General features: G+C 42.4%; 1 protein-coding gene across 2 annotated transcripts in view; it reads left to right on the top strand.

Moving 5' to 3' along the window:
- The window catches only part of Mthfs (methenyltetrahydrofolate synthetase), a 34,482-nt gene that overhangs the window by 3,114 nt on the left and 8,257 nt on the right, over positions 1–23,111 (top strand). For both annotated transcript variants that reach the window (XM_031343521.1, XM_031343522.1), the window contains exon 2: positions 3,286–3,547. In XM_031343521.1, the coding sequence (XP_031199381.1) occupies positions 3,286–3,547 (262 nt within the window). The remainder of the gene's footprint in view (positions 1–3,285; positions 3,548–23,111) is intronic.

Consider the following 23,111-nt stretch of genomic DNA (forward strand, 5'->3'; position numbering starts at 1 on the left):
GGAGGCAAGCAGGCAGGCTGGAGGCAGGAGGCAGGCAGGCAGGCAGAGAGAGACAGACAGACAGACAGACAGGCAGATAGACAGGCAGGCAGATAGACAGACAGGCAGGCAGGCAGGCAGACAGGCAGGCATGGTGCTGGAGACATAGCTGAGCACTTACATGTTATCCACAAGATGGAGGTAGTGAGAGACCTGGACCTGCCATAGGCTGCCGGCTTGGCTTCAGCATGAAGCAAGAAGGAAGTCTGGCTCGACATGACTTGGTAGCTGGTGTTGGTTCAAACTTGTAGAGTCTTACACTGGGCAGTTTATTTTAGGCGTATTTAAACACAGCACATTTTGGTAGAAAGTGTCCTGATTATAATTAACTCAATCCAGTGTGAACAAAGCGTAAGCCATAATGATTTAGACACTCTTTCCAAGGGACATGTGTCTTCTCCTATAGAGGTGGATTCTGTAGATTGATTACATGTGACAAGTTAAGGGTCTTGGTGTGATCACCAGGTTATTAACCACCTCTGCTCCCATTTGTAAAGTACACGTGACATCTCCCATAAATATGGGTTCTATTGACTGAGAAACAAGGCTGGAGATAAAGGTCCAGGGAGGATAACTGAGAATAACATAACTGAGATAACATAAGAATCTGGGGAGCTACTCGAGGCTTGGCCGCACAGACAGTTCAGAGGTCACCAGGCTATTAACTAAATTCATTCCCAGCCTTCTGGATGTGAAACAGGTTATATATCTCTTCCTTTGAAGAAACAAATGTATGAGCCTATGGTGTTCATTCTCATTCAAATTGTTACATTTTGATTCTTGGTTTTCCTTTGTATCTTTCAGAAATTCCTTTTAATTAGATAATAAAAACTCTAGATTAATCTTCTGTGTCTCTTAACTACTTTTCTTATTTTTTTCTTAATCTTTCTCCCTCACAAGACCTCCTCCTAGATTGTTTTCATTTGGCCAATCACAGTTTTAATGTCTAATGAGTATTCCTTAGGTTTCTTACTGATTTCTTTCCCTAGCAGTCTATTAATGCTTTATAGATTCAGTTATTGTTTTCAGTTTGTCTGCGAAGACTAATTAGAATTTAAAAATCATCTCCATCTTTTGAATTATCTGTTTGTCACTAAATCATTTTTCTATCTTTTATGTTTAAAAATTCTTCTATTTTATATTTTGGCTTTTCAAAATAGTTGAAAATCATTTATTGGCTATGCATATTTATGTCTTTTGGGGGTAGTGACCCTCCATCGAGGACCTTGTACATGCGAGGTTGAGCATAGGCATAGTGGAGAGATAGTGGATGAAACCCCTGGTCCTTGCCTATGTGCATTTACGAATGACGGTGTGTTAGCTGCAAGCTCTCCTCTGTTTCTGCAGATACTCTTTGGAATTCTAAGGGAAGAATGGAGTCTGCCCACCTCCTGCGTCCATGTTTCAGTTCTGCTTTGTCTATAAATGCTGCCTCAGCTTCCCTCTGTCCTATAGGAGTCATATGGTCGTCATTCTCCCTTCCTAACAGATAGCATGTAAATGGGCTTGAGGAAGAAAGGCAGATGCATATGCATCGTCTCACACTGAATTTTAGCTGTGTGTCTTATTGCTTATTCAGCTCTTGGTTTTCTGCACTCTGCTGTAAAGAGACTAAGAGAAATACTTTCTCATATATAGTAAGTGGTGTCAAAAGCCTCAGGCCTTCTCCAAATCTGGGTTTCCATTTGTTTCACTTAGGGCAACAGCTCCTGACAGCCAGCTTTTCAGGGTAGACGTTCCTCCGTAGCCCCAGTTCACTATGCTTTGCTTAACTTCTCTCTTCCCTTGGGATTAGGTGTAACTTGACTTCTTTCCCCTAAATGCTTCTGTCAGTCATATTTGTAAGCCGCCTTTGCTTTATCCTTCTTTCCTTAGCTTGGAGGACAGGGGAGAACAGAAAAGGAATGGGCAGAGAAAGGGAGTAAGGGGCCGACTTCTGGTCCGGATAAGTGCCAAGGACTTCACAAGCAAAACTTAGCGCCCACTGTCTGATGCTCATCTAAATTCCACTAACTGCGGATTCTTGCACTACGAGCCTTTTGCCCCTATTTTATTTTATTATTATTATTTTTTAAATAACAATTTTTTATTAGATATTTTCTTTATTTACATGTAAATTTCTCCATTCCCAGTTTCCCCTCCAAAAAACAAAGAAACAAACAAAAACAACAAAAACAAACCCCTGTTGCCTCCCCCCTCCCCATGCCTGCCACCCCACCCTCTCCCACTTATTGGCCCTGGCATTCCCCTACACTGGGGCACAGAACTTTCACAGGGCCGAGCTCCTCTCCTCCTATTGATGATCAAATTGCAATCCTCTACTATACACATGCTGCCAGAACAATCAGACCCCTCCATGTGCGGTCCTTGGTTGGTGGTTGAGACCCTGGGAGCTCTGAGGGTACTAGTTAGTTCATATTGTTGTTCGTCCTAAGGTGCTGCAAACCCCTCAGCTCCATTGGTCCTTTCTCTAACTCCTTCACTGGGGACCCTGTACTTAGTTCGATGGATAGCTGTGAGCCTCCACATCTGTATTATTCAGGTACTGTCAGAGCCTCTTAGGAGATAGCTATATTTAGGCTGGCTTGCCCCTATTTTAATGAACTCTGTGAGCACCTAATTGAATAGAATGGCACTGGTTCAGCTAAGAACCCATTACCAGCATGTTCTCTGTGGGAGCTTCTGGACAAATTCAGAATCCCTCCTTTAGGATCCATACGTAGTGATTGACTCAGGACTCTCCATATAGACTGAAGTGTTGTGTGTCCTGCCAGATGTAGCCAAGGTTCTGCAGAAGTCAGTGAGGTTAGGTTTCAGTGGGATGCAAATGGGAAAAAAAAATCCATGGGAGAAATGTCCAATGATCCAAGGACTGGAAATTTTGTAAGATCCAAATTTCAAAGAAAAAAAAATAACCCCCAAATTCTCGAGTAAGTCCCTGAGGTGTACTGTCAGGATCTGGAAACTGGGATCTCCTCTGGGAATCTGAAGATAGACAGCTTTTTCATTCCATGACTTCTTAAGGAATTTCCATAGGGCCAAGCATAGGCATAGTGGAGAGATAAAGGAATCAAGTATGCAAATCTTGAGTCTTGAAATAAAACCCAGGTATCAGGATGCAGCGTCAGCGTCAGTGCATCACTCCTTGAAGAAAGCCTCGACCAAAGCGAGCAATTGATAAGAGAAGTTATTAGTTTAGGAAGAATACTGTCTTACAAATTAAAATTGCCGTCATTTCCCACTTAGGTGATTGCCCACAGTCAGTATCGAAATTCCAAAAGAATTTCCATCTTTCTGAGCATGCAAGATGAAATTGAGACAGAAGAAATCATCAAGGACATTTTCAAACAAGGCAAAATCTGCTTCATCCCTCGATACCAATTCCAGAGCAATCACATGGACATGGTGAGATTAACGTCCCCTGAAGAAATCGCTTTACTTCCCACGACGTCTTGGAATATTCATCAGCCTGGTGAGGGAGATGTTCGGGAGGAGGCCTTATCTACTGGTAAGGCATCTTTTCTCACATCAAAACACTTAACCTTGGTGCATCCAATCTTGGGAGCTAAGCATGGTCATGGTTGGCCAGCTTGGGGAAACTGATGTCTTTGCATGGTTTGATAACTTCATTGGAGTTCTTTTTCTTCTTATAACCCCCCCCTTTTGTGTGTTTTGTAAGACTGGGTGTCACTATGTAGCCGAGGCTGGTTTCAAACTCTCAAAGTTCTACCTCCCCAAGGCTGTGCTCATGAGCGTACACTGCTTCTACCAGATATCTTTATTTATTTTTTGGTCAGATCTATTGTATGCCTAGGAAGCTAAGACCCGGTGCCTGAAAGGACTCACCCTATAGCTTGGGAGACAGAAATTTTATGTTAATAAAAGTATCTCAATTTGAACTATACATCAAATGTAAGAGTCAAATGAAAAAGATACTCGATGTTGGAAACACTGAAGTTCAGGGATTGGTCTTGCAAATGTGCATCCCTAACATGGGTTTCTTCATCTTCATCCTCTTCTCTCTATCCATACCATGTTTGTGGCAGCAGTGGCTTTTGCTCCTGTTGCAGTGGAGTATGAGGTTTTAGATTCTTTCAGTTGTGGTATGAGGCAGCGAAAACCCTCCTCCCCCCTCCCCTCCCCCCATTGTTTATAGAAATGTCTGAGCAGGCACGATTTCTGTTATCTCTTCACATCCCACTCAGTGTGCAGTTTTACTTGCATCGGCAGTTTAGAAAGTGGCAAGTTCAGTGCTAAAGCCTAAATCAGGTCTCACGGTGTTCGAGGCGAGCCAGTGGGAGCGCAGATCTTCGTAGCTGCAGCCTTCATTGTCTACTCATCTTCATCAGGTCTCACGGTGTTCGAGGTGACCCAATGGGAGCGCAGATCTTCGTAGCTGCAGCCTTCGTTGTCTACTCATCTTCCTGGTTTGCCTTCGTTAGCTCAGCTCAGAAAAGAGCGAACTTGTGTAGCCAGAGTTGCGATGACAAGTTCTCAAGCAAAAATTTCTTGTAAGGTATCCTTGTCTTAGGTTTACAGGATACTAAACCAGCTGCTAAGTGAAATAGAGAGGCTGCATTTTTACTGAATTTATCCTTAAAGTGAGGCCTGCTTAGACAATTTGGTGAGCTGGGAGTCTTTCCATTGAGAATGTATAATCTGATTCAACCTTAGTCAACTTGGCCTAAGTACAAGGGGATGGGTAATAATGGTACAGAAAGTGAAGCCTACAGAGACGAGGCAGCTTCAGTGTCTTTGGATTAGTGTCCTTAGGGGTCAGTCTGCCTTTGTTGAGACTCTTTTTGTATCTATGTTGGTTTTGTGTTCGCTGTGGCTCATGGCAGCTTGGGCTTACATCACCCCTAGAACTAGAATTCCCAGTAGAAAAAAACAAGCCTGGTTTTCTAATAGTCCCAATAAAATTCTGGTCCTAACTCTTATTGCCTGAAGTGATCAACTCTGAATCAATCGCTATGGATAGACGCAGAGTTAGTTTACTGGCTCAAGCCTGGGTTGTATACAACCATTCCTGACTGGTTTTCTGTGACTGAGGAAAAAAAACCTATAGCGATCTCTTCAGCCCTCTTCAGCCACTGAGCTGAGTTGTAAAGGTGAGGTGAGAGTGCCGTTCTAGAACAGATATGGCCCAATCAAAAGTTACCATTTCTGAGGTCCTATAGAGCGGCTCCTGAATATAATTTTTAGATGCTGTTACTGTCTATTTTTTTTTAAAGATGTCTTAAGAATTCCTGTCTGTGTGAGAATACCCAAGACACAACTAAAGTAGGTGACTGCAATGATTTGATAGTACTCTACCATAACATTTTACAGTAATTAGAGGGGTATAGTAATTAGAGGGCAAGGTCTTTGGATATGACTCTCTAGGTTGATTCTGTTATGAATTGTAGCATGATATCTAATATGCAACACATGTAAAAGGGTCATTCAACCCCAAAGGGATGGGCAAATCACGGACTGTCTATGAGAAGTGTGATGGGGACCTGCTTCCCACCGTAGTAGAGTTAACTAGCTATCGTTCTCATAGAGGTGGCCCTCTGCTAGCATAACACAGATTCTCTCCTTTGAGCTGTCCTGTTCAGCTTTGTGTTAAACATCAAGATATTCCACCATTTCTTGAGTTGACGTTCATAAATTTATCCTTTTTGTATATTTCTGTTTGTAGCTAGCGTGTACCCATAAAATTATCCTTGTCTCTCTTTTTTAATCATCCAATTAAGTCTTACTGGGTATTTCTTTGCTATATATTTGTGTGCCGCGCATGTGTGTGGTCTATGTATGTGTGTGCACAGCTGTGTGTAGAAGCCAAAGGAGGGTGTTGGTTGTCCTGCTCTATCTAGACCCTCTACCTTATGGTTTTGAACTAGGGTCTCTCACTGAGCCCGGAGCTAGGCTGGCAGTGGCCCAGCTCCAATGGATCCTTCCGTTTCTTCTACTTTATAATGCTGGCTTGTACAGACACAACTGCACCTGGCTTTTTTATGGGTGCTGGAGACTTGAAATCAGATCCTCGTGCTTAAGCAGCAAGCATTCGTAGCCACTCTGACATTTTCCCAACCCCTCTTTGTACAATTTTTATCACCTGCTTCTGACCCCAGTGATCTTTCCTCTCCAGCTGACTTGTCACATTGACTCTTCCCCTGGAATGACTTTTACAAACTTGTTGGTTTTCCTCAGATGCCTTTTTACACAGCTCACCCATCTGTTAGGTCTTTTCCTGAATACTGTAATGATCTCTGTCTCTGGCCAACAGTACTTCCTGCTGATCTGTTGTGGACAATAGCCAGGACTTTGGATAACTCTAAAGTCCTGGCTGTTGAATGAGCCAGCCTTTCCCCTTGCTTCCTGCTCCTCCCCAGTGTGGTTTTTCTCCTTCTCCCACAGTGCTCTGCTGGAGGATAGCATTTCATCTCTGTTGTCAGTGAGAGATTCAGGACTGATCTCTAGTTTTACTCCTTTCTTTTTCTTTTTCTTTTTTTTATTTTATTAGATATTTTCTTTATTTACATGTCATACGATATCTCCTTTCCCAGTTTCCCCTCCAAACAAACAAACAAACAAACAAAAACAAAAAACAACAGCAAGAACAAACCCCTGTTGCCTCCCCCCTCCCCCTGCTTGCCACCCCACCTTCTCCTGCTTCCTGGCCCTGGCATTCCCCTACACTGGGGCATAGAACCTTCACAGGGCCAAGGGTCGGGTACTGTCAGAGCCTCTCAGGAGACAGCTATATCAGGCTGGCTTGTCCTTCCTTCACTCTTTGCTCCATAGTTAGTCTCTGCAACTCCTTCCATGGGTATTTTGTTCCCCCTTTTAAGAAGGAATGAAGTGTCCACATTTTGGTCTTCCTTCTTCTTGAGTTTCTTGTGGTTTGTGGATTGTACTTAGTGTATTTCGATCTTCTGGGCTAATATCCATTTATCTTTTCTAACTATGACTTCAGTCCCTGAACTCTTGTGAATCCAGATATCTCATCCAGAGGTGGAGCTCATGAAGCCCACCCATAGGCTATTGCAGAGATTCAGTGAGATAATGTCTGAAAGGTAGTCGGCACGTGGTAGTTGCTCTGTGGAGGTCCCTTTGCTGCTGTGCCCGCTGTTTTGCTAACGTTGTGTTGTAATGTACACAGGCGTCTGTGAAAATGAGGCTGGCTGTTTTCCAGGCTAGAATGTGTCATGTGTTTCTTCAGGATAGAATATTGCAGTCCAGGGTCTGAGATCAAATTGTAATCTGGGTTCAATTCCTTACCAATTTGGCAAATGACTTAAAAGCTGAAAGGCCCCGAGAGTTGGGACTAATGAAGCTGTTCCGTAGTAAAAGCAAAGTAGGATGATATACAATTAAATGCTACATGGTATGTTGTCACGAGGAGTCAGTAGAACGTTGCCATCATCATGGAGTACTGAGTATTTTCCCTGGCTGCTCTCAGCGCCCTAGTCTTTTTCTTTTGTGATTAATGCTAAGTGTCCCTGGCACTTCGCATTAATCTGGATGTTTTATTAATTCTTCTTGGGAATATATTTCTTTTTGTTGTAGTGGACTCAGTCTCTCTAGGAGCCAACATTTTGGTTGAAGATACTGTATCCCTGGTACCTCCTATCATGTGCTTTATAGCATGTGTAGTCATCCGAGCAGGAAGGAAGGCAGGCTCAGGAGAGAGACAAGGTGCCTTTTCCTTCGGCTATCAGATTATTGAAGCAGTGGTCCCAAGGAATCTTTTCAAAAATCCCATGCTAAGAGATGGAAAAAGCTGAAGGCTGGCGCCACCCAGGGGAGGAATTTGTCTTCCAAGAAGAGATTCACACAGTTCTGACACCTTTCTAGACTACCTTGCAGGAGAGACTAGAGCAGAAACAGGGATGGGCAATGACTGCATCTCGAAGGGACTGCTTATGTACATACAGTGCTTGCCTGCTATTTATCACGACTCTTGCCTGGTATTTAAATGTAAACCTTGGGGCTGGTAAGATGGCTCAGTAGGTAAAGGTTCATCTTCACCAAGCTGAGGACTGGAGTTAGATCCCAGAACCCAAATGGTAGGAGAAAACTGACTCGGGCAACGTGACTTCTGATTTCCTACGTGTTTGGTAAGATGTGATTCCTTCCCCAGTAACTAGCAGAATAACTAAATGAGTAAATAAAGGCATACTCAAAGTGTAAACGTCATGGCCAGACCAGGGTTGAGTGGTGCAGCGTTCACTGAACCTCTTTATTGATTTCTCCTTCCAGTGTGTCCACATTGGATTAATCTCCTTTCTCTGTTTTGTACTATTGTCTGTTTAATTGACCTTTTGAGGGCAGTGGCTGAGCCTGGCTTGTTGTACTTGCGAGGGCCTGTGCTCTGACCCTAATAACTTTGGCAACATGTTGATTCATACTGGAAATTTCTCAAAGTAAATCTGAATTTATTATAAGTTCAGACAGTGCTAACATAGATAAATAGATGATCAGTCCTTTATAGCCATGAAAAAAAAAAGACCCTGAATTTAAAAAGTTGCAAAGAATACATGGGAATTATTTTATAGATGCTGTGATTTTTTTTTTAATTTATATCATATGTAAAATGTCAACATTATCTCTGGCTTAGTCAGCGCCTTCCTGAGAGATGGTCCTGGAATTTTCCTTCTCTCAGGGCTGGTTTTGGGAAAGTCATTGAGTTAAGAGAAACATGGGATGCTGCCTGGCTGCTGATGTTGCCACACCTGCAGTGGAGGCTGAGGATTGGCTTGGAGGCCTTGTGTGTTTGCGATGGGTATTGTATTAAAGGTTGGTAAGAAACAGAAATTGCAGTTTTGTTAATGGAATATTTAGGATCAAAAGCTTGGATTCTAGAAGCACAACAAGCCAGGCTTCCCCCACCCCTACCCCCAACACCCAATTCCTTCATGTTAAAAGCAGAAAAGAGGTTCTTCTCTGACTAGCCCTAGGCTTTAACCTTTCCCTCCTTGCAGCATGGTATGACTAGGGAAATTCTAATTCTCTGTCAGTAAGTGCTGCAGTATCCTAATAGCCATTGGGATGACCACAACTGCCTAACTTTAGAATATCATCACTTCTGCTGGATGGTAACATCTTGACCTACTTCATCATGGTTCTTTCTGTGCCCTAGAGTACATTGAAATAGTTGCTACACCTCAGGTCAGATGAAGATCATATATCTGCTATATCTCCTCTTTTGTAAGCTGAACAAATGTGTTAGACTGAAATTATTAGACTGAAAGCCAGGGATGTCCATAGGCCTGGGGGCCAGGCCACTTGCAGAAACTCAGCCAGCTTGCAGAAACTCAGGGACACCGCCACACAGATGACTGCCATATCCCCAGGAGAGCTCTTGGTTTTGGTTTAGTTTATACTGAGCAGTGACTCAGGGGCCCTCTGCCACACAGATGACTGCCATATCCCCGGGAGAGCTCTTGGTTTTGGTTTAGTTTATACTAAACAGTGACTCAGGGGCCCTCTGCCACACAGATGGCTGCCATATCCCCGGGAGAGCTCTTGGTTTTGGTTTAGTTTATACTAAGCAGTGACTCAGGGGCCCTCTGCCACCCAGATGACTGCCATATCCCCGGGAGAGCTCTTGGTTTTGGTTTAGTTTATACTAAAGAGTGACTCAGGGGCCCTCTGCCACCTAGATGACAGCCATATCCCCGGGAGAGCTCTTGGTTTTGGTTTAGTTTATACTAAGCAGTGACTCAGGGGCCCTCTGCCACCCAGATGACTGTCATGTGCTCAGGAGAGAGCCCTTGGTTTTGGTTTAGTTTATACTAAGCAAAGAAGTAGGTTGCTAAAGATCCCCCATGATTTGGTGTTTCAGTGTGATCTGTAGCAGCTTCTGTCTTATAGGAAGTGTTTTAGCAAACCTTTAATCACATCTCCTTTACACAACGGAAGCATTGTTGATTTTACTCGAACTTTTGAAATGGCTTGTTTTAACAAAAAGTAAATCAAAACTGTTGTCATTTTCTTATGTGCTTTTGCACACTTATCTGCTGTGATGGTTGTTGGAGTGGCTTTCTACTTCTGGTCACAGAGAAAATTTCCTTCCATGTAGGCATTGCAGAAGGCAGAATAGATTCTTACCGTCCATATGCAGTCTCTCCTGTATTCCAGTGAGTTCACTGCAGCCCAGAGAGGTCAAGTGACTTTTTAGAGGACACACAGGCAGTTAACGAGCGTCAGGAGACCATCCACTTCTCTAGTTTTCCACTCTAGTGCATCTCTCGCCCCTTTGTCTTGAGGTCTCGTAGCCCAGGCTGCCTAGAGCGCACTGTGTAGCTGAGGATGGCTTTGACCACTGCTCTCCAGACACATGGTGGCATCTGTCTCCTTGCCCAGTTTATGCAGTGTTGAAGATGGAACTAGGGTTTATTGCATACTAGGTAAGCACTTTCCCAACAGAGGTATATTCCCAGCCCACCCGCTGCTCCGCTCACCTTGCTTGCCTCTTACCAAGAAAGAAGAAAAGAGATGTTTGATATTTTTCCCCCTTCTGTTTTTCAGAAGTTCTCTGCCTTGGTTCATCTGCTTACCTAAACTGGCTGTCAGTTCTTCCTCCGACTGCTGGAGTCTTTTATTTTTCTTTTGGGGGGAGCGGGAAATATAACCTACTCTAGTCTTGAACTTACCATGTCACTCAGGCTGGCTTATACTTGAAGTTCTGCCCCGTCAGCTTCCAGGCAGTTATAAACCATTGTGGTCAGCTCCTGCTGAAATCCTAAGCATCATTAAGGTTTAGATAAGCTCGAGTGCTGCCTCCTCCTTAGGGTGGGTCCTCAGTCAGACGGAAACCTTCCTTCACAGTTCTCCCTGTGTCGGAACGCTGTGCTATGCTTTGTTACTGAAATATTTTCCTCTTTGAATTTAACACTTATAGGAATTAGGAACCTGTTCCTTCTGTGCCTTATGGTTCATGTTGGACAGGTGGAAATAAGATGCACAGTTATCCCGTACTCAAAAAGGAGTCAAAGGTACCTATGGGGTAGACAAGGCACAGCCTGAAAGCTACCGTTTCACATAGAGTGCACCAGCAGAGAAAAGAGCACAGCCAGTAGACCACATTAGACCACTGTGGTATTACTGAAGTGAGCTACAACCTATGAGATGCAGAGGAAAGTGAAATATATCTCTTGATTACCTGTCTCATTATTTTGGGCTAAGCAGTAAAGTTCACTGTGTGAAATTAAGAATTCTCAGAGTATAATGGCTCAGCCAGCCAGCCAGGATCATTTACTAAAACTCTGGTATGAAGCCATTTATCAGATTATATAGGGCAGAGTTTTGTAACTTAAGTCAATGACTCATTAATGGCTTTGTTTGATTTATTTTTTATTTTATTTTATTTTATTTTATTTTTTTTGGTAAATGGTGTTTTTTTTCTATTTTTTAATTAGATATTTTCTTTATTTACATTTCAAATGATATCCCCTTTCCTGGTTTCTCCTCCAAAAAAACCCCTTATTCTCTCCCCCCTCCCCCTACTCACCAACCCACCCTCTCCTGCTTACTGGCTCTAGCATTCCCCTACACTAGGGCATAGAACCTTCACAGAGCCAAGGGCCGCTCCCCCCAATGATGACTGTCTTGGCCATCCTTTGCTATAGATATGCTCCTGGAACCATTAACCCCACCATGTGTACTCTTTGGTTGGTGGTTTAGTCCCTGGGAGCTCTGAGGGCACTGGTTAGCTCATATTGTTCCTCTTATGCGACTACTAACCCCTTCAGCTCCTTGGGTCCTTTCTCTAACTCCTTCATTGGGGACCCTGTACTCAATTCAATGGATGGCTGTGAGCCTCTACTTCTGTATTAGTTGGGCACTGGCAGAGCCTCTCAGGAGACACCTATATCAGGATCCTGTCAGACAATACTTACTGGCATCCACAATAGTGTCTGGGTTTGATGACTGTATATGGGAAGGATTCCCATGTGGAGCAGTCTCTGGATTGTCCTTCATTCAGTCTCTGATGCACACTTTGTCTCTGTAACTCCTCCCATGAGTATTTTGTTCCACCTTCTAAAAAGGATCAAAGTATTCACACTTTGGTCTTCCTTCTTCTTGAATTTCTTATGGTTTGTGGATTGTATCTTGTGTATTCCATCCAGGTTTCTGGGATAATATCCACTTATCAGAGAGTGCATACCATGTGTGTTCTTTTGTGATTGGGTTACCTCACTCAGGATGATATTCTCCAAATACATCCATTTCCCTAAGAATTTCATAAATTTCATTGTTTTTAATAGCTGAGTAGTACTCCATTGTATAGATGTACCACAATTTCTGTATCCACTCCTCTGTTGAAGGACATCTGGGTTCTTTCTAGCTTCTGGCTATTATAAATAAGGCTGCTATGAACATAGTGGAGCATGTGTCCTTATTCCATGTTGGAGCATCTTCTGGGTATATGCCCAGGAGTGGTATTCTGAGACAGAATTTCATGTAGCCCAGGCTGGCCTTATTTGCTACATCACTGAGCGTGATGACTTTGAACTTCTTACGTTGCTTGCACCTTTCAGATGCTGAGGTCACAGTGCATGCCTCTATACCCATTTATTTAATGCTGGAGATCAAACCCAGGGCGTTATGCATGCTTGGCAAGCATTATACCAACAGCTCCATCTTCAGTCGCCACATTTGTGTGTTTTGAGACAGAGTCTTTCTAGGTTGCCCAGAGGGTCCTTAAATTTATGATCCTTTATCCTCAGCCTTTGGAGTGTTGGGATAACAGGATGTGCAGTTGTATACCTGTCATCAGTGGGCTTTAATCTTCTTAAGAAGCACTAAAAACAAAACCAGAAAGAAATTGGGAAGAAATGTTTATTTTAGGGGTATGTGCTGATCATGAAATGAATCTGATGTTTCAGTAAGTTCCAAAACACTGTAAAGCTATTGGCTTAGATGTCTTTCTCAAAAGGGCATTTGTTATCTGGTGACCCTATAAAGCAATAAGATCAACAGGTACATTTTCTTAAGCAGGTACACTTGCTAATTTTGATGTAGACCTAGCAAAAGAAACACACAAACAGAAGCTCACATGATTTTTTTATATTTATCAACATAGTCACAAGTGAAATACCTGGTAGAAAATAAGGGCAATTGATGGACCATAAGGATACTAGTTTCAAGGAAAACCAAAAACTATTTCAATAGAAGCAGCTTTATATCTGTGCAGGGACAGGTCTTACCCCCTGCCAGGGGTCTCAGCCTTCTCTGCAGTTCCACCAGTGCCTGTGTTTGGGAAGTACTGGTCATTTAAACAGCACGGCATACAAAGCGAGGAAGTTTCTGTGTGTTAAATCTCTCTTAATGCCTCTGTTGATTCTTCAGTTCTATCTAAAAGAAATTTTAGTGTTTCCTTAAAGAATGTAATGTAGCTTTCAATATAGCCCAGTCTATTTCAGATCTATGTTTGCCAAATTCCAATAAAATACAGCAAGTTTGCTTCTCTATGAGTCCCTCTCCCTTTTGCATCCTATAAATTATGTCTATATGTACTATAATCCAACACTACAGTATAATTATTGCTTTAAATATTTTTATGTTTTTAGGAAAGACAGGAAAGGAAGCAGGGTTGATGGGACATGCCTGAAATTGCCTGTTTTTCTAGCATCCTAGAAACGATGGCAGGAGGATCCTTGTGAGTTTGTGGCCAGCCTGAGTTATAGTGAGACTATTATGTCTCCTCTAAAACAACACACACACAAAAAAATTTTTTTTTTCAAAAATCTTTCTTACATACAGGAAGAAAAAACGAAAGGCTTAGATTTAGAAGGATTTCATGTTTATAGTTTTATAACTTTTAGATTTTTTTTCAGTTTCATTTTTTCATTTTATTTACTTTAGTGGGTTGTTTTGTTTTTGAGGTGGAGTCTCTTATAGTCCATGCTGACCTGGAATCACCAAGCAGCTAAAGATGGCCTTGACCTTATACGCTTCTGATTCTTTCTTTCTTTCTGATCCTAGCAAGTACTTTGATTTTAGGATATACAACTATTCCTTGTTTCTGCTGTACTGGGGATCGAACTCAGGTCTTCAAGGCATGCTAGGCAAGCACTTGTCTAACTGGGATACCAGCTCAATACTTTAAAAAAAAAAAAGAAATTAGTTGCTGTGATAAAGCATTAACCATATGTGGTGTTTATTGAATGATCTCTTCTGGTAGACTCACAGCAAGGTTTTATTCCTAACATAGTATAATAGGCAAGTAGCCTAGTCTAGTGATGCTAACTCTAAAGAACATTGAACCATCTGTGCTTCGTTCAGTAGGTTTATTTTCTTAACTTCCTGAAGTGGTCAGTGTGCTAAGGGGCCAAGGATGCAGAGGGCCAGGAATCCGGTGGGTACGTGGGATGGAGAGTATCAGTGCTGACAGGGTGATTGGTTGAGGAGGAAAGGGCTGCTCAGGGACTGGCTGGGTGAAGCGGTTAGGCTCTGAACACTCAGAGCTAGGGCCAGGGAGCTACGAGAAACTTTCCTATGGGCCGGAGATGTGGAATGGCAGAGGGGATTCCAGTCCCCTTCCCCTCATCAGAGACCTTCCCTTCCCTTCCCCTCTCCTACTATCTGTCTTCCCCGTGGCTCCCCCAACTTTTTCCTTCATTTCCTTATTTACCTCTTTCCTACTCTGTTTTAATCATCCAAGCAATTAATATTGTTGTCCTCGTTTAACTTGCTATTAGACTGTAAAATTTTTTTTTGATTCCTTATTCCTTTATTTTCATTCCTCCCTGCATATTGGTACAAATATAAAAATAGTTAATATTTTAATATGAAATGTTCTGGTCTCATTGTTATCAGTTTTATCTTAATGGTATTAAATGCTTCATTGGTCCAAGCAATATTTAAAGTTATTAAATGTTATTAAATATCCTAACCATTTTTTATCCGTTGCCCTAGAGAAGCAGTTCCCAACTTATAGGTTATAACTCCTTTGTGGATTAAATGACCCTTTCACAGGGGTCACCTAAGACCACTGGAAAACACAGATATTTACATTATAGTTTCTAACAGTAGCAAAATTACAGTTATGAAGTTGCAACAAAAATATTTTTATGACTATGGGTCATCACAACATGAGGAAATGTATTGAAGGGTCACAGTTTTAGGAAGGTTGAACACAAATACTTTAGAACTCTTGGAATTTATTAAAACGTTCTTTGTAGGTTAATATATTTGATTATTACAGTTTTGTTGGTAATGACATTTCACTAACAGGAACAGAGATCTTGTGAAGTCCAGTGTGAAGGGGGGGAGGCTTATTTATTACTTATTTTGTGCAATGGGAATAGAATTTCAGTGGCACGTGATTGTTGACATTGGCCTCTCAGTTTAAGATGAGAGTGTGGGCTCCCATTTTCTTGGCATTTCTTTTCTACTTCTGAAATGGCTTCTGCAGATACCAGCCATCACATGTGTAGTAAGCACGAAGGAAAATGGAGCCAACGGCAATGGTTGAATGTTAGCTGTCCCTACTGAAAGAAACTTCTGGAAACTCTTTCCTCTCATTGGCTTTAAAGGTAACAAAACCTATATATAAGGGAAATCTGGAATTTTCCTTTATTTATTTATATCTATGCAGATTATAGGGTGGTGTTGGGTCAGTTTAGGGTGGTATTGGGTCAGTTCCTGTTAGAGTTCTGTAGACTTGCAAAATACTCTGTGGAAGTTTTTGGTTTTTTGTTTTGTTTTGTTTTGCTTGTTTGTTTGCTTGTTGTCTAAGGGACAAAGTAAGCTCTGTGGCTGTACATTCAGGCGAATTTCCTTCCTGGGCTTGTAAATGACATCACCTACTCAGGCAGCAGCCACTGGAGGAAGATAAAGCTCTGTTCTGGCTCAGTCTGAGGCCTCCTTCTCAGGGATCTCCCCTCCACTGAAGTCAGGATGCTTGACTTCACCACAGAAAAGAGGTATAGTACGAACAATTTGAAAGAGAGTTGGAATTTAGTAAGAGAAAAATTTAATATACATTTAAGTACTACTATTGAAAGAGTGGGGTGTTGCGGGAGAAGGGGAGAAGGAGATAGAGACAGATTCGCTTCAGACAAAGACAGTATACACCCAAGTGTAGGCATGGGCATCCCAATGGAGAGTTGCCCTTAAATGTCTCAGCATAGCTGTGTAAACATTCTGGTGGCTTTAAATTTACATGTTTCTGGGTCTAGAGAATTGACTTGGCAATTAAGAGAAGGTACTAATCTTTTTTTGTTTTTTTGTTTTTTGTTTTTGGTTTTTGGTTTTGGTTTTGTTTTTGGTTTTTTTTTTCCAGACAGGGTTTTTCTGTGTAGCCTTGGCTGTCCTGGAACTCACTCTGTAGACCAGGCTGGCCTCGAACTCAGAAATCTGCCTGCCTCTGCCTCCTAAGTGCTGGGATTAAAGGTGTGCGCCACCACTGCCCAGCGGTACTATTCTTATAGAAGATCTGAGCTCAGTTTCCAGTACCTGCATCAGGCAGCTCTGGCTCCAAAGGATCTGCCTCCCTCCTCCGGCCTACCCAGGTACCTGCGTGCATGCGCACATGCCTACCCAGGTATCTGCGTGCATGCGCACATGCCTACCCAGGTATCTGCGTGCATGCGCACACGCCTACCCAGGTATCTGCGTGCATGCGCACACGCCTACCCAGGTATCTGCGTGCATGCGCACACGCCTACCCAGGTATCTGCGTGCATGCGCACACGCCTACCCAGGTATCTGCGTGCATGCGCACACGCCTACCCAGGTATCTGCGTGCATGCGCACACGCCTACCCAGGTCTCTGCGTGCATGCGCACACGCCTACCCAGGTATCTGCGTGCATGCGCACATGCCTACCCAGGTATCTGCGTGCATGCGCACATGCCTACCCAGGTATCTGCGTGCATGTGCACATGCCTACCTATAACTTAAAATAATAAAATAAATCTTTACATTTTCAATTTCCAAAGAGTTTTAAAGAGTTAGTAAGGATGTTTTGGCATACTTGTTCTTCTGCCAGAAACTTTTTTATTTTTATTGTAAATAAGATGGTATATCGAATGGGATTACTGGATAATGAACAGGTCCAAAAAACAGGTCTAAAGAGTCAACAGAATTCTCAGGATAGTATCTTCCATGTGTCCATGTGCCTCTCACCTTACTTCTGCACACTTCCTTTAGTGTATTGTTAAGTGCATTTTAGCCAGCTTATACTGTATTTAATAAATACAGTTATTATTATAGGTGGGGTTTTCCTTCTTACATAGTAGATACACACATACACACACACATACACACATATATACATATATTCACACACACACACATATATACATATATTCAGAGAGTGAGAAAGAGAGAGAGAAAAAGAGAGAGAGATTGAGAATATTAGGTTTTTAAAACTAGATAGCTCTGATTAGCTTGGAAGTCACCATGCTCTTTATCCTAGGCTCCCCAGAGCTGTGAATAAACACATGGCTGGTTACTCCATTATATTCGAAAGTCCTTTCTTCCCCTGTTGTATAGAAAAGCATACCAGCATAGACTCAAGTTTTTAAATAGAATCAGGAGTCTCTGAAAGAATTTCAGAATCATTATGATCTTGAATTATTTCTTAAATTTCATGAAAACAAACATTGAAGCTTTGGTTTTATTTAAAATGTTTATCCTTGATTAACTGTTTTCGAAAGGAAGTGTGCAAACTGGGTTTCTCAGGACTGTGTCAGATGAATTGCATACTTTTCTCCAAGTCCAGCAGATGTCAGTGTTTCACAAGTGTACAAACTAAAGCAGTGGCTTTGTCCACAGTCTCCACATGTGTATGTCCCTTAGCCGTTTAATCACTGAAGTGAGGGTCAACTGGAGACTATCCAAGTCAGGCTTTTACCTGTTGGTAAGGGGTCAACTGGAGACTATCCAAGTCAGGCTTTTACCTGTTGGTAAGGGAATGGGTCTCTGTGCGAAACGATTCATCAATGTCACACAGTGAATGGTGAAGCTAAGCCAAGTGTTTTTGTTTCTAAGACTCTCCATTTTCAGAGAGTGATTAAAAATTGGTACCAAAAGCATGGAGAACAAAAAAGGATAGTCTCGAGTAGATGCCCTCCTTTTGGAGGAAAAAGAGGCAAATGCTGTTCCATTTGTTTGGATGCACAGACAGCAGTTCAGTTGTGATCACTAAGATGTCAGATTCTGCAATTGTATAATTAGCTAGAAGTATCCGAAAGCAGCTAGCTGGACAAGGAACTACTACATGTGAAAGTGACCTTTGAGAACCATTTTGTGCTTTCTTTGACCCTAGGGCTCACATGACACCAGTGCCAGTACGTGTGTGACACCAGTAGATTGACTCCCACATTCTGTCTGCTCGTAGCCTTATCCAGTGCATTGGAACAAAATCACACAAACCATTTAGTTCTATCCTGTTTTTGAGAGGCAGTTATCATTGTTCTCAAACATATGGCAAGCTCCCCAAACCTGTGCTTTTGTTTATTTCATTTTGATGCACAGGCTGTTGCAGTTCCTCTTCCAGATCCCTGGAAATTCTGTTCTTCCAGCACCCACTTCCTTAATATCATTTTCCTGGACTTAACCCCTTGCCAGTGGGGTACCATAATCTCCTTTCTGTTTATTGCCTTGGCACGTACACTACTCCATCTATTACGGTTTAGGTGTTTCTTATACTCAACTTCTTGGGTGTGGTTTTAGCTAAGCAAGCTGTTGGTTCTTGTTGGCACATACCTGTCCCATGTTCTTGTAGTTCCTTGGATGATGCTAGCATATTTATAGAGTTATTAATAATGGTTAATTATTGACTTGATTACATTGAATTTCTGATAAACCTTAAAGTTTTGTGAACATTCTTTTTTTCTTTCCCCTTTCTTGTCAGCTTGTTTTATGGTGCATTGAGGGTTTTAAGATGAAGTTTTTTTTTACCCACCAGAAGAAGTGTCAAACATTTGGGTAAGAGAAGTGGTGGAAGCCATCGAGCAGCTTCCGGCTTAACTCTGAGGCTGAGGAACTGGGCAGCACTGTAACTGACCAGGATAAGGACTACCCTTTCCCTTCACCTACAAAAGATGCTCTTCATTACTCTACAGCAGTGCTTCTCAACCGTCCTATGCTGAGTCCCTTTGATACAGCTCCTCATGTTGTGCTGACACCAACCATAGATTATTTTCATTGCTACTTTGTAACTGTAATTTTATTACTGTTATGAATCATAATATGAATATCTGTTTTCCAACGGTCTTAGGGGACCCTTGTGAAAGGAACATTCCATTCATCCCAAGGGGTTGCAACCCATGGGTTGAGAACCACTGCTCTAGAGTAAGCCACATTTTAATTGCTTCATTTCTGATGCCTGGTGGTTTTACACATGCCGGGGATCCACTCATCCTGCCAGAGCCCCAATCCTTCTCTTCCTCTCCTATTGAAGTTGTTTCTCTTTATTATTGTAAAGAAGCACGTAGTATAACATTCACATTTGCCCTTCTGAAAAACCCCGTTCAGTGGTGCTAAGTCCATTCTGTTGTGCAACAGCTTTCTTAAGATTTCCATTTGGGGACCTGAAACTGCGCAGTGAGAGAGGACACCCCTGCCCCAGCCCTTAGGCAACCAGTTCTTCTTTCCTTTCTGCACTTAGTCTTAGCCAAAAGGGCAAGAAGCGAGAAGGAATCTTCTTTACTTTCTGAATTTGACTGCTTTACATATGCGCAAGTGGGGTTGAGCAGAACTTGTCTTTCTGTGGTTCTCTGTTTATTTCTCGATTGTGTCACACAGAAAAAGAGTTAACCTTAAAGTTCTAAGAATCTTTAACTTAGATTTGAAATACATCTGAGAAATTAAAGTTTCTTCCTTTTTTCTTCCTTTCTGTCTGCCTTTTGTTTTTCTTTCTTTCTTTCCTTTCCTCCTCCTCCTCCTTCTCCTCCTCCTCCTTCTTCTACGATATCTTCTTCTTCTTCTTCTTCTTCTTCTTCTTCTTCTTCTTCTTCTTCTTCTTCTTCTTCTTCTTCTCTTCTTCCTCCTCCTCCTCCTCCTCCTCTTCTACCTCCTCCTCTTCCTCCTCCTTCTTCTTCTTTTTCTCCTTCTTCTTCTTCTTTTAGATTACATAACCAGAAGAGACTCAAGTTAGAGAAAATGCATAGGAAAATCTTTCACTTCTTCCCACTTTTATTTTCCTGTTTGGACAATAAAATACATGAATACCATTTATCTGACTATGAATGGTAGTGAGTCTCTCCCAAACTTGGTGCCCAAATAACACATAGGAATGCCACTTGGATTACGATAATACCACCTCCGAACTTTTTTTTTGTATTGAAAATAATTTGATCTCCCCCTTCCGTAATATTCATTTTAAATCTTCTAAGATAGGATGAACTGAAGGATTGATTTTTCTCTGCCTGTAAGCCCTAGGGGAGATGCCCAAGCCAAGGGCTAGCACCCTTCCCTGTGGAAGAGCAGGTAATAAGTATCTGGGGCTTACTGGCTGATACTACATGTTTAGGGATTGGCTACTTCATTTTAGTGGCCAAAGTAAAGCATGGCTGGGTTCCAGTAAAACTTTATAGCCACGTTTGGCGGGGAGGCTGTGGGTTGCAAACCCACAGTTAAAGAATCTGAGGCTATGACGATGGCTCAGTGGGAAAGAGTGCTGGCTTCCCAAGCCTGAGGTCTTGAGTGTAACCTCCCAGCACCCAGGTAAGAAAACCAGGCCTACTATCCCAGTGCTGTGGAAATGTGGAGACCAGAGGACCCCTGGTTTGACTCTACCTCAGAAGAATCAAGCAAAGAGTGGGAGAACATTAGATGTCCTTTTCTGGCACATTCATAAGCACACAAAATGTGCCTGTAGCGGAGCATACTTCTACACATGCACATATATACATACATGGATGCATTTACTGAAAGAAAATAGCTGTGCTCTATTTTGCACGATACCCACACAGAATTGGTTCCCTTCTTCCCACTTGGGTTCTTGGCAACTAACTTTGTACCTTTCGTATATAGCTATGATTGTTGTTCACAGGGATAGCAGTGATGGTCATGCTATCTAATCAAATAATGTCAGATTACTGTTATTTGTTATCTTAATATCCACATCATATTTTCAGGTAAAGTGTTAGCCAAGATATAATTACATTTTTTAAGTGCTTAAGAAAATAACATGCTTTGAAGTTTGTCTCCTGAAGACTAGAATTTTAAGAGTATTCATACCCACACAGATATATTACATACATGTACACTATACATATATACATACACACACACACACACACACACACACTAAAAGGAAATAGTGTGCCCTGTTTTTTGTGTCAACTTGCCTTGAGAAGATGTGAAACAACAGTTACTTAACCTAGATGTAGCTCTAACAACCAATCCACCCTAGACCAACATGGTAAACCAATGAATTTGTTATAGGAACATGGGTAAGGAGTTACTTTCGGAAGAGTGGGAAACCCCTAAATGCAACAGCTGCATCACTGTGGAGTCCTACCCCATCACAGGTGATCATGTGCAGTCTCTGTCATGGAGTTCCACTTTCAGTTAACCCCTAAAGGGTGACACATTACAGACTAAAGGATGGCGCCAGGTGAGCTGGTAGGTTGACACTTCGTACTTTAGCACAGCCCCAACACCTGCCCAGCAGCCTATGTAGCTGCCATCCTGTTGGTACCGTAGGCATCTCCCCCTACTCCCACCCCCTGAAGATGTTGGATGGCCAGTGCTCCCTGGCAGTTACTACTTGCAAGCTGCCGGTCCTTTTACTGGCCCCTTTATTGAGTTTCTTTTCTCAGTTTGTGTGCCATCTGTCCACACTGTGGCCCAAGCCTGACGAGGATAGATGCTGTACTCCATGGGACTGAGCTTGCTTCCATGGCAGACTTAGTAAATATTCTTTGTCTGCCTTACCCTCCAGCAAGAGGCCCTCATCCTCCCCAGCCCTGGAGTCTCGGCATCCCTGGCTATATAATTGACTTTGTCAAATTACATGCTCTCTTTGAATCTTGGTTTTCCCATTTGGAGAAAGCAGATGATAATGTGTCTTGTGGAGTTTGTGGGCAGGTGATGTGAAGATGTGTCTGGGTGGTAAAACTGACAATGAACATCAAGTTATCAGTGCTATTGTTCCTGATTTTCTTATAACAGACATCTGCCAGAGGATCCTCTGTAAAAGGAAAGGTGCTTTGTAACCACAATGCTGTCCCATCACACCTGTCCAGAGCCAGCATTTCAGAGAGCCTGCATGACTCACGCTCTGCCCCTGGCTGGAACATCTCTTGCAGGTGGCTCCTGCTTGCACATTTCTGGCCGACAGCAGGTGGTGGTAGAGAGCTAAGCTTGCTCTTGGATGGAGTTTATGCTAAAGAAAAAAGTCTAAATAATTCTTTTAAGGAAAAAATCAAGAGTCAACAAAGAATAGGCATTTTTTTCATATCCATAAAGTTTAAAAGAAGCCTTCATTTGTTGAGCACTTTATTAAGTTTTGACGTACTTTATGTATTTACTTAGTCACTCTGTGAAGTTGGTATTTGCCCCATCTTAGGAAGAAGCTGGGTTTTAAGGAGAGCTTCAGTTACTTAGAAGTTTCTAGCTACCCATGTTGTTGTGGGGTCTACACCCAGTGGTCCATCAGGAGGCCAGTGCACTTGACTGGTTGCTAGGCTTCTAGGCTCTTGCCTTCACACAGAAGGTTGATATTTAAGAGAATTTTGCATTTCTGGCCCTGTGTCCCATGGGATAAAAATTCACAAGGAGTGGTGTGAAGGTGTACAGTCCCCTTTCCACCCAGGCACTTGTGTTCCCCAATTCTTCACATCTCAGAGGCTGCCACTTTTCTGTGTATCCTCCCCGGGGGAGACTCACAGGAATGCACAGGCATTATAGAGAGAAGGGCTACTGTTTTCACAGGCCATCTTAGTTTGACTTTTGGCCTTGGGTAACTTTTAGGCTGCTATGCTAGGCCTGAGGCTGCTGTGCAGAAGCACTCAGCACGTATACCATATCCGCTTCTAGTTTCTTCTGTGTTTCACCTTTGCCCAGAAGAATCTAAACCCCTGTCTCCACTGACTGTAGAAAGCTAGGGCCCAGAGAGACAT

The sequence above is a fragment of the Mastomys coucha genome, unplaced genomic scaffold, assembly GCF_008632895.1.
Source record: "Mastomys coucha isolate ucsf_1 unplaced genomic scaffold, UCSF_Mcou_1 pScaffold23, whole genome shotgun sequence".
In the NCBI taxonomy this organism is placed as follows: domain Eukaryota; kingdom Metazoa; phylum Chordata; class Mammalia; order Rodentia; family Muridae; genus Mastomys; species Mastomys coucha.